The 11,242-nt window shown below is 39.2% G+C and overlaps 1 protein-coding gene across 1 annotated transcript in view; it reads left to right on the top strand.

Moving 5' to 3' along the window:
• Window positions 1-407: 407 nt before the first annotated feature.
• The window catches only part of PRG4 (proteoglycan 4), a 17,180-nt gene continuing 6,345 nt past the window's right edge, over window positions 408-11,242 (top strand). The window contains exons 1-6 of the mRNA XM_007953141.1: window positions 408-483; window positions 3,113-3,235; window positions 4,770-4,889; window positions 7,916-8,065; window positions 8,603-8,725; window positions 10,092-11,235. Coding sequence (XP_007951332.1) covers window positions 408-483; window positions 3,113-3,235; window positions 4,770-4,889; window positions 7,916-8,065; window positions 8,603-8,725; window positions 10,092-11,235 — 1,736 coding nt within the window. The remainder of the gene's footprint in view (window positions 484-3,112; window positions 3,236-4,769; window positions 4,890-7,915; window positions 8,066-8,602; window positions 8,726-10,091; window positions 11,236-11,242) is intronic.

Below are 11,242 nucleotides of genomic sequence, written 5' to 3'. Positions count from 1 at the left end.
GTTGGAACAATAACTGTTAAACTAACTTTTTCTGAAGCTGGTTATTTTCCCCCCCAAGATAGGATTTAAACCTTACACTGTAAGGACACACTGTAATTGGAATAGAGTTTAAGATAAGTCTATTTTCAATGTTGAGGATTTCTAAGGTATTGATTGGGTCATTAAGAGGACTGAGACAGTGACTTGATGATATATCTGCCTATGATTAAATCTAATGATCAAATATTTATGACAAAATTAAAAATGATTCCTTTAACAAATCTTGTTTCAGGAATAAGATGGGTTTTTTTAATTAAATTGCATTTTAAAAGTTACTGAGATATTGTACATAACAAGTGCTGAGATTAAAGAGCAGTTTTTAATACTTTCCTTTTATTGTAAGCAACAGCGCAGACCTGGAAACAGCTATGAAGGGGCACATACTTCCGGTTTACTTGCTGCCGCTGCTGTCTGTTTTCTTGATTCAACAAGTTTCTTCTCAAGGTACCTACACCATCAAAAATACTTTTCAACAATTGTTACTCATCATTCAGTTTTGATTTTCATGATGAGAAAAAAAATTGATCTCTAAAAAATATATATGTTTTTAGTATAATAGTTATAACTTTAAAATCATGTCAAACATGTCACACAGTTATGAGCATTTGGGGATTCTAGCTGTTTTTGTTTTTCTTCTGTATTATGGAATCTTTCAAAAAGAATCAGCTTTATGTATAGAATGACTTGGGCACTCATTTTCTCCTTGATGGTTTCAAAAATAACAGACACCACCTGCATGATAAACCGATGTTTTTTCATACCATCAAAATAACTGAAAAAGAAAAATATCTAAATAGTATATGATTTTTGTCTACATGTTGAAATAGAAATTTGACTAGTCTTTTACTTAAAATAAATGATTTTGAAGTAACCTATTTTGGCATCATGTAGACGTAGATATGATGTCATAATAAACAATTGCTGAGTTTCCAATGACATTTTATTAATCTTGAAAGTGCTTTTTCTTATAAGGACTTACACAGATGTGGACTCACACAGATGTGAATGCCATTTTGTATTATAAAACTCTGAACTATTTACACTTCTCCAGAAAAGAGGCAGTTCTGGATGAACAGTTCTTGTTCACAATTTAGAAAACGTGTACACTCACTGTAAACACATTGACAAAAATTTGTAGCATACAATCTAGGTTGATTAGTGACAATAATACTAAGTCTGGACTTTTTTGTTCTTTTTATTCATTTAATAAGCAACGTTTGAGGGAAGAAAAGTGAAGGCTCATGATTGTTATGGTGAAATTGTTAAAGCAAATATTTCCAGTAAAATAACTAAAAGTTTGAGTTGCTTAGTTATGAAAAGATGGGTAAAAGCATGAAAGGATGTCTGATGACCACTCTAGTGTCTTCAGAGCCTTCAGCTCTCTCAGACTAGGACCACAGGTCTTACCCTCTGGGTACATTTCCTGATTACCTTTTCCTCTGTAATATTCACTAAAAGATTTTGCTTTCCTTAAATAAACAAAATAAAAATTTGTGGCTAAAAGTAATGGCAATGAAAGGAGGCCATTTGATTTATGAAAATAAACTTTTTCTGGTAAAGATAATTGATTTCTTATTTCAGAAATTTGCCACCTGTAAAAGAACAATGTTTTTATTTTGTCTTGTCTGCTTCTCTTGCTTTCTCCTCAACCTCTTACCATTCTCCCTTTCTCTTGATATATAATATATGTATTCATATACATACACTATATATGCATTTTTATATGTATTGTGCACATATGTATGCAAAAAGTTCTGAAAATTGTCCTAATCATCATTGTTTTATTTTCATAGTAAGACTTTAACCTTTCTGGACTCATTGTTTTGGGATTTTTTCAGTGTGCTTCAACGGCTCTCTGTGGATTTAGAACACTGCACCTGCTAACTAGTCCAGAGGTGGAGTTTATTGTTATAATCCCCTGGTTATCTCTCAGGGAGGTTTTTAAGGTGTTATTTTCCAGATAATTTTGACATGTTTGATAATTATGCTTCTGTATTCGGTTTGTTGCCCAGCATAGCACTATTCATCACCTTCAAATTGATGCCCCGATGAGATTTCAAAGGTTATCAATTTCAAACTCACGTTAGCATTGGTTGTAAACTCTAACTTACTCCAAATTTAAGAACCCAGTTGTTCCTGCCAATGAAAGGAGGAGGAGGAAATTGAGTACACTCTGTGCTGGCATAACCCCCAAACCCAATCCATTGCCATCAATTCTGAGTCACAGTGCCCCTATGGAACAGAGTATAACTGTCTCCCAAGCTGTGTATCTTTACAGAAACAAACTACCACATCTTTCTCCCACAGAGCAGCCGGTGGGTTCGAACCACCTGTTAGCAGTGAGCCCTTAACCACTGGGCCACCAGGGCTCCTTCTGGCCTAACCTCATCATCAGGCATGAGAAACAATGTGATTGGGTAGGAAAAATAGTCTTTGGAATCAGATTTATGAGAGCTCAAATAAATGCTGGGCTGTTTGCTTTGGAGGACCACATAATTTATCATTGAAATCAGAACATTTCTGAGAGAAAAAGGAGTCACTAAGAGTAACTAATAGGTTTCAATTGACCTATAATACCTATAAACCAGAATTCTGTATCATTTGTATGTCCTCGAGCAAGTCACTTAAATTTCTGTTTCAGCTTTCTAAAAGAAGCTAGTAAAGCTCTCCTGGAAACAGTTTATAAGCACTAGTGATGTGAATCAGAAATGGCAAGATGGCAGTGAGTTTTGAGTTGAGAGATGAAGTACGACTCAGTGTCCAGCACAGAGAGGCTCAAGAAATGTCAATTAGTAATCACCCCAGTAGCAGCATCAGTAGTAACTGCCATTACTCCTTCCTCCCCCAGGACACTCACCTACTTTATGCAAAGCCATTACTTTGCCTGATTTTCGTCTTCTCAGTCTGGTGACAATAAAAAGCATGATCAAAGCCACATTAAAGATCAGCTAGACTTGTAGCTGTTTTCCAATCCATAAAATTCTCCCTTTACCAAGTGGTTTTGTCCTTATTAGATAGAGCCGTTTCTGCAAAGCGATTTGGCCATGTTTACTCTAGTATTGTATAATTTTAGATTTATCAAGCTGTGCAGGGAGATGTGGGGAAGGGTATTCTAGAGATGCTGCCTGCAACTGTGATTATAACTGCCAATACTACATGGAGTGCTGCCCTGACTTCAAGAAAGTCTGCACTGTGGGTAAGTCCTGAGCTGGCATCTCCTCTGGCAAGCCACACTGTGTGTGAGGTTCCCTTTGTATCCCCTGGCAATGTTTTTTCATACTACTTCACTTCTTTTGCTTAAGTGTCTTTCCCTCCACTTGCATAAATGTTGCGATGCACTGTGCCTAGGATGGTGTCAAAGCTTGTGATTACTAGGAGAGGTGGAGGGGAGGCCTGGAATTCTGTCACTTGCAAAGGTGTATTGATTATCTCCAAGTAAAATGTCCCATTATAAACTGGTACCAGTAAAAGCGATTGCCATTGAGTTGACTCTGCCTCATGCTGACCATATGTATGTCAGTATAACTGTGCTCCATAGGGTTTTCAATGGTGGCTTTCTCAGAAGTAGATTGCCAGGACGTTCTTCTGAAATGCCTCAGGGTGGACTTGAACCATCAACCCTTTGGTGAACAGCTGAGCATGTTAACTGTTTGCACCACCAGGGACACCCTGTATCAGAGCCTTGAATACTGTGACTCAAGAGTCATCCAGTAAACAGTAATGAGAAATTATCTAACAATCAGACATCTAATTGTTTACTGGTAGGGCTTTTCAATGTTCTGTTTTAGCAAAACAATCCACAGATATAAATAATTTTGACTGTCAACTACTTGACTTTTTTTTTTTTATATATATTAACATGTTTCTAAAGTAACTAAGAAAGACTAGTGAAGCATTAGTGTTCAATATTTGGCCATATTTCAGTTAAAATTGGAAGGGTCTGAATTTTAAATTATGATTGATATTTTACTTAAACACACTTGGAATCATCTTGTGATTAACATAGAAACATTTCATATTCAATGTTTGAAAATTATAATTAAAATTCTTAAAAGTTATATTTGTTTTAGAATTTGCATGCAAAGCCAATAAATATGTCCTTGCACAATATATATGTTGCATAATGTAATTACTTCAAATAGGGCTTTGTAAGTCACTGTACCTCTAAGCAATTTTTTTTTCTTTAAAAGGAGTAGGCTTCTCTTACATAGTACATGCCATGGGATTAGACTGAAATCTTTCAAACTCTTTGCCAAGTTTGTTGTAATGAAGATCTTCACATTATAAAGGCTTTTCAAGCCTCAACAGTGATGATCCATTTATATGAAGGCTACTTGTTGGAATATATTGTTTTAGGATCTGAACATTGGATTAATATTAATCTATTACAAAGCTGTAGTATAAGGAAGATGGAGGGATTTCCTATGAAGGCTACTTCACTATTTAGGCATTCCTTAATTTTCCCTTGTCCATATTCATAAATAACGTGGGATGCACTGGGCTGTCCCCTAGTGCCCTGAAGGGCAAGAAAATTTCCCCTTTTTGAGCTGGACTGTCTCCAGATGGGATGCCATTCATTTTTCACTGGACGATGTACTTGAAATTCCAAGCAAAAGACTTAGAAATGCACTTTTGTAACACTAGTCAGCTTTAAGGTAGGAAATGGCTACCAATACATGGGCTTTGCTGCATAATCAATAATCCATAATGTTTTGTTTTGCTCTGGGTAGAGCTTTCCTGTAAAGGGCGCTGCTTCGAGTCTTTTATGCGAGGGAGAGAATGTGATTGCGACGCAGAATGTAAGAAGTATGGCAAGTGCTGCCCCGATTACAAGACTTTCTGTGAAGAACGTGAGTATCACAGTATCAATTGCTGCCTCTCAGTACACCCAGATCTGTGCATCCACCTTACTTCACTGATAATATCTAACATGCAGTCCATCTAAGGCCTTGATTTTACTAACACTTAAGCTATTCCATAATAATCTTGTTTCATGAAGATGAATTACAGGAGAGCCTCTTCCAACAGCAGTCCTTGCTCGGTCAGGCTCCAGAAGCACGGGAGTTCCCAGGTTGAGAAGCAGAGAGGACAGGGCCTGCATTGCATGTCCTTGCTTTCATTGTTCTGATATGGTTCAATTTCAGGTGAAGCCAATGGTAACCAATTCACTTGATGGTCTCTTGTCTCACCTTAATGGTGTTAACTCCAAAGTCAACTGTCCTCTGAGCTATCTGTGCTTTTGGTCTGTGTTTGAGTATATATTTAAGGGTAGCATCAACACCTTCAGCTTTGCTGAGCAAGGGAATTTATGAATCAGTTTAAGGCACTGAATTTATAGGCAAAATAACTAAGTTGTAACTGCAGTTGTATTTTCCTTCCTATCTAAAGTTCCTACAGTAGTCTCTGTACAAATGATTGTGTGTCATTCTGTTGCTGTTGATTCTGACTCCCTATTCATATTAGAAGGGTCTCTGGTAGCATAGTGCCTAAGGCACTTGACTGCTAACCAGAAGGCCGGCAGTTCAAACCCACCAGCCACTCCTCGGAAGGAAGGTTGGGCAATCTACCTCCGTAGTGATACTGCCTCAGCAACCCAAGGAGGGGTCGCTATAAGTCGGGGCCAACTCGACGGCACACAACAACATTCATATTAGAACTGTCCCATAGGGTTTCCAAGACTATAATCTTTATGGAAGCAGACTGCCACATCTTTCTCCTACAGAGCAGTTCATGGGTTTGAACTGCTGACCTTTCTATTAGCAGCCAAGCACTTAAACACTGAGCCATCAGGGTTCCTTGTTGTGTGTCATAAACTCAATAAAAAGGATATTCCCATTTTAAAATCTCCCTTTTCTGGTTATAGGCTCTGACTGAGTACTCAGTGTGTAACAAACAACAACAACAAACCCACTGCCATCAAGTTGATTCTGACTCACAGGAACCCCCCACTGGGTTTCCAAGGTAGTAAATCTTTACGGAAGTAGAGTGCCCCATCTTCTTTCCATGTAGTGGCTGGTGGGTTTGAACTGCCAACCTTCTGGTTGGCAGTCAAATGCCTTAGGCACTGTGCCACCACAGCTCCTTCAGTGTTATAACAAAACCCTCCAAACTTTACAAAAAAGATGCTAAAACATACTTAATCTTTTTTTTTTTTTTAAACTAAATGTTCTCAACCTCTGCTTTTTTAAAGTAAGAATATTTACGGAGGTAAAAGTGAAAAATAAGCATTGCTTGCGTAGTTATCATTTTATTTAAACAAGCCTGTACCTCCTGCTTCTTTAGACACAGAGGAGAAAGATAGGGTGGAAAAATGTTAATCAGCATAACTGAGGAATGTTTTTATTATTGGAAAGCATTCAAAAAAAAAAAAAAAAAAATGGAGACAACACCCTCCTAATCAAAAACTCGGAGCTCAGAGTTCCTACAGCTTTTGGAGGGACCTGGGATAAGTGATCGTATTTGCTCATTACTCTGATAATGGTTTTGGCTGTGAGACAAAAAGTTAAAAATTTATTTTAGGCAGGGGTAGGGGATAGGTGAGAAGGAAATATGATTACAGAATAATGAAGCTTTGAGAGTGAGTCTTAGTGAAGACAACATTTTATGCTACCCAGTGTTGTCAGATACCTGAAGTTTAAATAGAACTCAAAGAAAAAAATAGATGGAGGCAATGCCAGGCAATGTCATTTACAGAACTCACAGAGAGGGTCTGGTCACAACTGAAAAAAAGGAAGTTCCTGGAGCTTCAATATTTTTAAAAATATCAATCAAATTATTTTGAGTCTCACTGCTTAGTTGTTTGTATTGCTGAAATAGGATCTCTATATAACTCGAAATCATAACACATCAACAGTTGAAGGAACCAAAGCAGTTCAATCTCTTCATAATGTGGGTGAGGAAACAGAGCCCAAGAGGTGAATTGTTTTGCCTCAGATCACTAGCTAGTACTTAGCAGAACTGTTTCTCAAATAGAGGTTCTTGGCGTTTTTCTTGGGTATGGGCAGAGGGAGGGAGAGATAGAGCTGTCAGTTCATGGAGACCACAGAGATCTGAGATGTTTAGTGGAGCAGCAAGACTTAGCACAATTCTCCTCCACCTTGAAAGTGACAATTGTTCTCTGCTTTCTTATCTTCCAGAAGTCCTTCTCCTTTTCTTCTGGTTCCTAATTATCAAAAAATGTCCCGTGTCTTTTCTTCTCAACATGAAAAATTAGTCAAAAGAGATAAATGGTTTTAAGAGACACACACTAAACCATTAACAGCTATTTATCTTTGTGGAGGGCAACACATTTTGAAGAAAAGCATAATGGGAAGGTGTAAAATTTTCACATGGGAAAATATTCATGCAGAACTTTTGTAATTAAAAAAAAAATGAAAAGTTAGTATCATTTGATTTAAATTAATTGGAAAATGTATTACAGCCCTCTTCTCAAGAGCATGAATATCATGCCATTCACATACAGTATTATTTTTATAATCACAGGGATCTAGCTCACAGAGTATAGTATAGTTTAGGCTGTCAAACACCTTCAGAAAGCATCTAGAACAAACACCTAGTTTTGCACACAAGTTCAAGAGGGATTAGCTCATTTGACCGAGCTCACAATGATTTGAATCTCTCAGGCCTAAGACTGGAATCCAGGTCTTCTGACTCTTGAGCCATTGCTCTCTGTCATAATTCACAACAATTTGAGAAATGATATTTTACAGCAACATATCCTTAGAATTAATTGCTTAGAAGTTTTAAGTCTTGGAGCCTGGCTGTGCTGGTTTTCACAAGCATCTACTCCTGAAGCCAGATGCCTTTGTGCCTGTCATAGTTAGACTTGCTGATGAATATAAACAACATGTTAACCCACTGTCTTGCTTGGCCTCAGTGCATAACCCCACATCACCACCATCTGCAAAGACTGTACCTCCGGCTCCAGCAGCATCTCACCCCATCAAATCAACCACCAAACGTTCACCTAAATCACCAAACAAGAAGAAGACTAAGAAAGTTATAGAATCAGAGGAAATAACAAAAGGTAGGATGATGGCAGATGCGGCAAAAGGAGGATTTCTTAGAAATCACCTGTAGGTGGATCACTTATATCAGAGAGCAGGGTGATCTTGTGAGTCATGAAAGGCTCATTATAGTTTTTGTTTGTTGTTTGTTTTCAAAGAAAGCTTTACTTGCTTAAAATCAAAATTTAAGCCAAACTATCAACCCTTAGGTATTTACACTCTTCCCTTATTTACTGAATCTAGTATGGGTCTAGATCAAAATTGTCATGTAAAAAAAAAAAAAGAAGAAAAGTCCATTATATTCTGTTCAGCACAGATTTTGAGAGAAACTTTTGACTGATATAGGAAAGTCAAGAGAAAGTTATTTGGCTAGTAGCTATAACAACTCACGTGCCTTGCTTTAACTGACAACTAAAAGGCAGTTGATCATATTACTGATGAAATAATAGCAGTACACAGATATTGGTAGATCAGTAAACAGAAATTCTTGTTGTATTCAGTTTTTTTTTTGCTTTAAATCACAGTTCGTGTGATCAACCTTTTTATTTGATTTATAGAACACTCTGTTTCTGAAAATCAAGAGTCCTCCTCCTCCTCTTCCTCTTCCTCTTCGAGTATTCGGAAAATCAAGTCTTCCAAAAATTCAGCTGCTAAGTCAGAATTAAAGAAGAAACCCAAAGGTTTGAGCATTGATAAAGATCAAACACTGTATCAATGCCATGTTAATAATTTTTTTAAAAATAATGGGTGTTGCTAGAATGATTTGAGGATATTTCAATATTTGGGGATGGCATATAACTATAAAAATTATTTTAGAAGATAATCAAATGAATACTTCCATCAGGAAACTCCTACTGAGCAACTAAAAACCACTCTTAAAAAGGGTAAGAAGATGCTGTAGAAGTGACTGTGGAGCCTCAGGATAGCACAAGCTCATTATCATCTCCCTTTACAATTCCTCTTACTGGATACTGTTCTTCTTCTTCCTCGTCTATCTTTGTGTGTTTTCATTTTTCCTTACCCAGTCCTTTTTATTTTTTTTAACAAACACATACACTGCTTGAGCTGTTTTACAAGTATCAATTCATTTCTCATATGCCTCTACGCACTATTCTTACCTGTATTTTAGATTCTCTTTATTATTTTCCTAATAAATTGCATGTCGTATCTGGTTGGTTTTTTCCTAGTAGATAATGTACTACCAAGTAGGCTATTACCTCCTGAAAGGAGATTTCCTTCATTCTGCTCTTATTTCCTGAAATCCTAAAATATATTCTATTCTTCCAGGCAATATGATACTGGACTGATGAAGAGCTCTTTATCCTGGGAGCTTGTGATTTCCTCTTAAGTATTCTCTGTAGCTGACGTCAGATATTAGCCTTTGAGTGGTCCAGAGTCTTGTATACAATAGATGTTTGCTAAATGGAATTCACCTCAGTGATGTGCCCCTTAGGCTTTGCAGTTCACTTATAGAAAGCTGCTATGGGAAATCATGTTAAAAAGCATCTCTTTGCTGCCATGGCATCCCAATCTCCTTTGTACTTCCCCTTGCCCTGCCATGTCTGAGTGGGCATAGGGAAGAGAACAGCTAATAGCTATGCATACAATAACAGGGTACAACGGCTGAGATGATTAAAGCAGTCACACAGGACAGTTGGAGAGGCCTCAGAAACAACTAGTGCAGAGAAATTCAGAAATATTAGAACTAGGTTTCCAGGAGGAAAGAAGGGGCACTGGGTAATGAGGAAGAAGAAGAGGGGCAAAAGTAGAGAACATTAATATAAAGTGATGAATTTGTGTTAGTACTTTCAAAGTTGTCATTGGCTTCCATGTATTTAGCATGCAGGGATTTACTTGGGCTTTTCATCCTTATCTCAATTATCTCCTAGAACAGCCCAATAAGATAGGTTTAGTATTTACCATTTCACAATAAACTAACGGACATATTAGGGGTTAGAGACACAGAGCAAATCAATGACAAGGATGAGATCTGTGTATTACTATTCAAGACAAAAAACAATGACAAGATTTTTTTTCTCCCTGTAGCAAAAGATAACAAGAAAAGAACTCCTAAAAAGACACTGACACCAGAACCACCAGTTGTAGACGAAGCTGGAAGTGGACTGGATAATGGAGATTTCAAGCTCACTCCAACTCCTTACATTTCTACCACCCAGCCCAAGAAAGTTACATCTCCCAAGATTACGACAGCAAAACCAATAAGTCCTAAACCCAGTCTTCCACCTAATCCTACTACAAGCACTGCTAAGGTTACATCCAAGGAGACATCTTCAATAGCCGATAAAAAGACAACAGTAAATACTAAAGAGACTCTTACAACAAATAAACAGACTTCAACTCGTACAAAAGAGAATACGACTTCAGTTAAAGAGACACAAAGTGCAGAGAAAACATCTGAAGATTTTGCACCCACATCTGAAGTGCCTGCTAAACCAACTTTCAAAGCTGAAACTACAACCAAAGCCTCTGCTCTCACTACCACAAAGGAATCCCCACCCACCACCAAGACAGCTCCCACAACCTCCAAAGAGCCTGCTCCCACCCCCTCCAAGGAGTCCATGACCACCTCCTCCAAGGACCCCGTACCCACTACCCCCAAGGAACCAGTAACCACCACCACTAAAGAACCTGCGACCACCTCCAAGAAGCCTGTGATCACCACCAAGAAGCCCATAACCACCACTCCCAAGGAGCCTGTACCCACCAACCCCAAGGAGCTCATAACCACCCCCCAGGAGGCTGCACCCACCCCCCCCAAAGAGCCTGTGCCCACCCCTCCCAAGGAGCCCGTGCCCACCACCAAGGAGCCCACGCCCACCACCCCCAAGGAGGCCGCAAACACCACCCCCGAGGAGCCCACACCCACCACACCTGAGGAGGCCGCAAACACAACCCCCAAGAAGCCCGCGCCCACCACCCCCAAAGAGGCCGCAAACACCACCCCTGAGGAGCCCAAGCCCACCACCCCCAAGGAGGCCGCAAACACCACCCCCGAGGAGCCTGAGCCCACCATACCTGAGGAGGCCGCAAACACAACCCCCAAGAAGCCCGCGCCCACCACCCCTGAGAAGCCTGCACCCACCACCCCCGAGGAGGCCGCAAACACCACCCCCGAGGAGCCCACGCCCACCACCCCCAAGGAGGCCGCAAACACCACCCCCGAGGAGCCCACGCCC

The sequence above is a fragment of the Orycteropus afer genome, unplaced genomic scaffold, assembly GCF_000298275.1.
Source record: "Orycteropus afer afer isolate SDZICR_OR568_19922 unplaced genomic scaffold, OryAfe1.0 scaffold00373, whole genome shotgun sequence".
In the NCBI taxonomy this organism is placed as follows: domain Eukaryota; kingdom Metazoa; phylum Chordata; class Mammalia; order Tubulidentata; family Orycteropodidae; genus Orycteropus; species Orycteropus afer.
Note: the sequence above shows the minus strand (reverse complement) of the source record. Positions and strands in the feature narration are given on the sequence as shown.